We start from the raw sequence: 6,870 nt of genomic DNA, 5'->3' as shown, positions 1-6,870 counted from the left end.
AAAAATGAGATGCAGTTACAAATTAAAATGGTCAAATAAAGAAATACAAGTATAAAATAAAAACCTGCAGGCAAATTAACAAAGGTCGAGTATGGCAAAAGATATAGTGTATCACAATAATAATCACAAGGTGGAATTGTTCTCTTCTTTGCATCCAAATCAACCTGAAATCAAACTTCAGCAGTAAATAAAATTACATAAATGCAAGAAGAATGTCAAGTAACATAATACACATAAGTAAAACCTGCTTCCGTACATCTAGAGGTATTCTAGCAATGTTTAACTTTGCAACAAGACAATCCAATGGGTTGTCATCTTGAACCTCTGAAAAGAAAACTCGGTTTGGCTCAATAAGGTAATCAAGATCTTTAACAACCTGAAAATTTTAAAGAGATGTTAAAACTTCCCACATTATTATTCAATACTATTATGGCTAAAGTTTTAAAAAGCTTCATAACACTATAAAACTTACAGTATCCTTTGCCCTATAATACCATTGTGCTGTGAAATACAATGTTCCATCAACTGCCTCAAACATCTCAACAATTTTACAAATATAATTGTCTTCACCTTCCCCTGCCTACATATCAAAAAAGACTTATCATATCCTTACATTTAGACAAGAGCATACATGAAGTAGATATTGATAAATAAAATGCATGGTGAATAAAACATTCTCTCAACGACAATTTCATACATAGAAATTTATAAAGTCAAGGACTAAACCAAAAAATTTAAAGAAATGCCCCCCATGTTCATTGTGAGTTCAGGTTATTGGTGATACTTTTATCATATGATATAGACACCAAATCCAACTTATTACCCACATCAACATTCACATCTTTTTGTGGTATGTCGTGATTCTTTAACTTGCAATTAACTGATGATGCGATGATTACTCAAGTTTTTTCGGAGTAGTTGATTCATTTCTGCAAAATGTTCTGGAATGTTGCTCCGGTTATCAGTCACTACAATAAATGCCTAACGGAACTTTGAAGTTGACCAAAATAGAAGTGAAACACAAATTTCTCTAACTAAACAATCCAGCGTTATACACAAAATGCCAAACACGAGTTCATATAATAATTTGCATGCAGCAAAACGCAACGACTTATTATGGCACTATTAAAAATGAATCTCAACTAACCTTGACATGAGCGTCATCATAAAGCTTGTAAAGGGTACACCCATCTACTTTTGCCTGAGTGTAGTGACGCCGAGCAAGTCTGATTTCCTCGTCACTGTCACTGTACAAAAAATTACACGATTCAGTGATATATTAGCTTTCATCATAATTCATTGTCATCAACAGCTTCTACAAAAAGAAAAATGGCATCGCAGTAAATTGTACAGAATTTTAAAACTCCCACGTACCTCTTTGATTTTGTCCCAGCAGATTCTTTTGCCTAAACACAATAAAAATATTCGAGCTAAATTGTTAGAATCACATTTTATATATGGTTTCTGAAATTCTGGATATTATTTTCATTTCCAATATTCAAAACTAGACATTTCTGTTTAGAAAAGTGAAGACAGCTACGACATTGGCTTTCCAAGTAACAAACATCGCTGTTTCGTAAATTTATTTTAAAAACATAAACTGTTTAAAATTAAATAACATTTTAATAATAGTTAAGAAAAAACAGATATTTCTAGAATTTAAATTTAATTGGAAAAGGAGACGAATAATTTTAATTTTTCGGATAATAATCAAGGATAATGGAAAAAGTTATGTAGAAAAGGGTACAGTAGAGCTGTACAGTGAATATTAATTTATGTAACGAACATGAGAAAAGGTGAGTATAACACAAGACTAGAATAATTATGTCGCGGTGTTATAGAAGCTATCTAAAAATATCAACAAATTATTGTGTCTTGATTTCTCTATTTATATATTATAAATAAATTAAATTTGTCCATTTTCCTGTGAAAGAAGACAGGAGGGACAGAGAATTATTGCAGCAATGCCATGCAAACTTTTGACTATGTCGAAATTAGTTACTGTATTATAACACTGTTGTAAACTTAGTTAAATAATTTCGTTATTAAGTATTTTTTTTAAATAATTTCGTAATTAAGTATTGTTTTTCATAAAGGGAAAAAATGCATAGCTTTTTTATGCTTTTTTTTTTCTTACAAGGAAAATGTTGCAAGATTATTGGAAAAATGCAAAATCAATCATTTTAATCATTTTTGGAAGAAATTTAGATATATGATGAAGAAAATTAGTTAAGGATAAAAAAATATAAAAATTAAATGTTAACAATATCACCACTAACTGCATTTACTGTAATAGAGAAAAAGAAATATCCGTAAAAATCTTGAAAATTATTCTTTCAAGATTCTGTTTTCACTACAGCCACTAACTTCACCTGAAGAACCATTACCAAATTAACGATGAAAACTTTGCAATAAAATGAGCCAGATTTGGGAATTTAATCTTTCCAATAGAAAAAAAAAATCTAAACAGGAGGGGAAAAAAGAAGAAAAAAAAAAAGAAAACAAGCAAAGCTTCATCCAAATCCAAACACAGACCAACTTCGAAATCATCGAGCTTCACTTACAGCAGTTCTTATGCTTACTACTCAGAGTCAGATAAGGTTTACCTTCTCATACCGCTTAGGCCAACGCCTCCTAGCCTCCTCGTTGGGAACCGGATCTCCGACGAACACCGCATCAGGTCCTTCTTCATCGCCACCGGCGTCGTCCGCCTTCAATGAAGCAACAAATCCTGCGTCATTCATTTCCTCCTCTTTGACGACAGTCGAAGCAGCTTGTTCAGCTTCTTCAGCTGCCTCAATCTTCAGATCCGTCTTTTTCCTGTTGGATGAGCGAGATCCCGAGCCAGCGGATGACTTTCGCTTGCCAGCCATGGTGGCAGCACAGGCTGTTGCGGCGGAGGAGGTGGCGCAGAAATAATAAGTTGAAGAAGATTTTGGGAACAAAAAGATTGCGCAGGAGAGAAATGGGAGTGGTGGGAGTGGGTATTTATAGAAGGCGCTTAAATTTCGAGGATCGTGGCAGTGAGCGGGAAGGCGAAATTCAGGTGCATTTTGGTATCTTTTCACGAACCGGCGACAGTGTTCGCGGGCTTTGCGCGTCCATGGAGCCTTTTATTTTAAATTTCATAATGGGTTGGCCTTTTCCCTAGGCCCAAAATGGCATGTCATAATGTTCAACAATGCTACCCGCAAACTAAGTTGGATTGGTCTAGTGGTTAGCTCACTAGTTCGCTTAAACAAATGTCATAATAGAATCAGATAGCGGATATTGCCATAATATCCGCAAATCTGCACCAATAATATAAATACTATAATTAAGAAATGAAAATCTTAATTCCCTAACCCAAACACTCAAGTAAAGGTGTTACTCTCCCTCTCCTCTCTCGTCCAGACCTATTCTCATTCTTTGTCATCCATCACTGTCGTTCAGCTCATCCATCGTCATCGCGTCTCCTCCGTCTCGTCTCCTCCTTCGACATGGTGGTCGTCTCCTCCAAGCTGTGGTCGCAATTCTTCTTTAACTCGGATGCCTCCAAGCTCAATGGTGTTAAGAACCTTGCCTTTATCTCTCAGGTTTAGGCTTTCGTTGTAGCACTTTCTCGTCAGCTTCTGATCTCCTTTGATGGTTGTTATTTCTTCTAATGTTGAAAATTTCATGCAAATGTGGGGGGTAGATACCATTGCTCCAAGCCGATTTAGGGTCGTTCTACCTATTAAGGCATTATAGGCCGAGCCCACATCGACGACAATAAAGTCAATGCTTAGAGTTTTAGATTTCATCCCCTTTTCAAAAGTTGTATGTAGATGTATGAATCCTGGTGATATGGGTGTGTCCCCCAATCCAAAGAGGGTGTCAGGGTATGCCCTTAATTCCTTCTCGTCCAATCCCAACTTGTCAAAAGCTGGTTTAAACAAGATGTCTGCTGAGCTTTCCTGATCCACCAGGTTCTCTGTATATGAACGTTGGCGAGAATCATGGTAATTACCACCGGATTGTCATATCCGGGAGTGATACCCTACTCATCTTCTTTGGTGAAACAGATGGTTGGGAGGTCGGGTAGTTCGCTCCCGACCTAATAAACTTCCTTTAGATGTCTTTTACGAAATGATTTCGTGAGTCCTCCTCCGACAAATCCTCTCGAGATCATATGTATGTGTCGCTCCAGGGTCCGTGGTGGCGGATCTCTCTTATCTTCATCATCTCGTTTTCTTTTTCCATGATTATCTGTCCTTTCCATGAGATATCTGTTAAGCCGACCTTCCATGACCAGCTTCTCTATCACATTTTTTAAGTCGCAACAATCGTTGGTAGAGTGTCCATGTAACTTGTGATGTTCACAGTATTTGCTACGACTTTCCCCCTTCTTGTTCTTGATAGGCCGAGGGAAAGTAGCTTTTCAGTATGGCAAATTTTCCTGTAAATATCGACTAGGGAAACTCGTAGGGGAGTGTAGGAATGATATCTTCTGGGCATTTCAAACCCGACTTCTTCTTTCTTTTTGGGCTCCCTCTTCTTTTCCATTGATGAGTTAGGGTGCCGGATCGCCAGCTCGGTTCCCGCAGTCTGCCATTTTCTTCCATATTGATGTACTTTTTTGCTCTTTCTTGTATATCACTCAAAGAAGTCAGATGCCTTTTTGAGATGGACTGGGAGAAGGGGCCTTCTCAGAGTCCATTCACTAGGCCTATAATCACCGCTTCTGTAAGCAGCTCTTGAATTTCTAGGCACGCCTTGTTAAACCTTTTCATATAGTCTCTTAGGGGTTTTTCGATCTCATGTTTTACTCCTAGGAGACTAGGCTCGTGCTTGACTTTGTCCTTCTGGATTGAAAACCGCATAAAGAATTTACGAAAGATGTTGTCGAAGCTTGTGACCAACCTTAGGGGGAGGCTATGGAACCACTTCATCGCCGCCTTTGTTAAAGTCATTGGAAAGGCTTTGTAGCGGGTAGCATCAGAGGCGTCGGCTAGATACATCCGACTTTTGAAGTTGCTCAGGTGATGTTTTGGGTCGGTAGTCTTGTCGTACAGATCTATGTCAAGACTTTTGAAGTTTCTTGGAACTTTTGCCCTCATGATGTCTTCACTGAACGAATCTTCTCCCTTAATGGGATGTCTTCTTGGTCAGCGTGAAAGCTCCTACCTCGGATATTGGATTCTAACCTTAAGAGCTTTTCATCAAACTCTTTTTGTCGCTCTACCTATCTCCTAAGGCTTCTTTCCGCGTCCCGCTGTCATTTCAGTTTTTGTTCCAGCTGTTCTTGCCGTTCTTGGTAGCCATGGATCAGCCCCATGAGATCGGCAGCGTGAGGTTGCCCCTCCTTCTCTGGCTTGTGCACTTCAAAGGAGATTATTCTTGAATCTTGAATGCCTGAAGAGCCTTCTCTATTTTGTCTGTCAACTCCTTGCAGAGATATGATTGCTCTGTCATTGTTAACTGCATCTTGATGCCCTTGCTTGGATTCGGATGCAGTATGTTCGTCCTCATTTTGGTCATCCGCCATTATGAGGTGATCTCCTAGGTCCCCAGTAACGGCGCCAATGTTACGTGGGTAACCTGAGGTTGGTGGATTGAGTTGGAATGATTGGCCCATATGTTAGAGGAAGGTGGTCTCCGACTTGTTTGTGTTTGGGAGCCGCCGTCCGAGTTATGTGTTTGAAGGAATGGGAGGGTGGTACCTGCAAAGACACTCCGATGTTTAAGTTAGTAAGGGGTTAAGCAGGTTTTGAGTGTATTGGAACTTGGTTTTACCTGAGTGTGTTAGTGTATTTATAGGTGATGATCCAATAATCAACGTTGGAGTAGTTCCATTTCTAAAGGTGGATAATCATCCCTTTATCTTAGGGTTGTTGAGATATCTCTTCTAGAAGTGGATGAAAGATTTTAGGGGGTAGTTACTTATTTGAATAAGTATTATCTGCCAACTCATGCTGAACCCGACCTCTTAGGGGAGGGACTTATATGGAACCCGACCTCTTAGAGGTCGGGTAGGTGATAAAGGCCAACCTTGGAATTAGGCTGTTTTAGCTTACTTGAGCCTATGCCATAATATTAGGTCAGGACATGAACACCAGATATCATGTGCGTAAAATATATTTTATATTTTAATATATATTCTACCGTTATAATAAATTTTAGTATATACATAATATAGTTGTATAATTTTATAATATATTCGTAATTTTGTATCATCTTTTATATATTTATATTTTTTATAATAGATATTATTTTGACACGAGTATTTTGTTATGATTCTAAGTGTTAGAATATTATTAGGATGTACTAAATAATACTAATTGATTCTAATTGATCCTAATACTATTCTAACACTAAGAATTAGATTGAGCTAATAAGTCAACTACCAGATTAAATAAGCTCAAAGATAAAAGTTGATTTTAAATAGATTGGTCAAAAGTAAAAGAAAACTTGATAAATTGGTCAAACTATTTATTTTGATTATTTAACTAATTTAAAACAATAAAACAATAAATTCATTTTTTTAAATATATTTAATATATAAATATTCTATTTTATTTTATTATATTAAAATCAATTTTGATTTAACTTTTGAAATTTTAAACATTTAATTCAATTTTTTGAATTTTAAATTTTTTAAAAATTAATATTTTTTATTTATTAATTAAAACAATTTAAATATATAATTAATAATTGTATTTTTATATAATTATTAATATTTTCATATTTTGTGTATAAATGATATTATTGATATTTGTATACCACACGCACGTGCCTTAGCTCAAATTATTGATTTTGAATATTAATCAAATTTCTAATCAAATATTTACCCTTAATTGTGTACCGGATACTATAACTCTTAACATAAGGAAAGATATTTTTTTTGGGGAG

General features: G+C 36.2%; 1 protein-coding gene across 1 annotated transcript in view; it reads right to left on the bottom strand.

Moving 5' to 3' along the window:
- LOC107490321 (DNA (cytosine-5)-methyltransferase CMT3) overlaps positions 1-3,077 on the bottom strand; it is a gene marked incomplete in the record, with an annotated part of 9,184 nt that extends 6,107 nt beyond the window's left edge. The window contains 6 exon segments of the mRNA XM_052262204.1: positions 65-164; positions 257-376; positions 473-580; positions 1,148-1,247; positions 1,375-1,406; positions 2,607-3,077. Coding sequence (XP_052118164.1) covers positions 65-164; positions 257-376; positions 473-580; positions 1,148-1,247; positions 1,375-1,406; positions 2,607-2,873 — 727 coding nt within the window.
- Between the last annotated feature and the right edge of the window lie 3,793 nt (positions 3,078-6,870).

This window comes from Arachis duranensis, chromosome 5, assembly GCF_000817695.3.
Source record: "Arachis duranensis cultivar V14167 chromosome 5, aradu.V14167.gnm2.J7QH, whole genome shotgun sequence".
Lineage (NCBI taxonomy): Eukaryota > Viridiplantae > Streptophyta > Magnoliopsida > Fabales > Fabaceae > Arachis > Arachis duranensis.
Note: the sequence above shows the minus strand (reverse complement) of the source record. Positions and strands in the feature narration are given on the sequence as shown.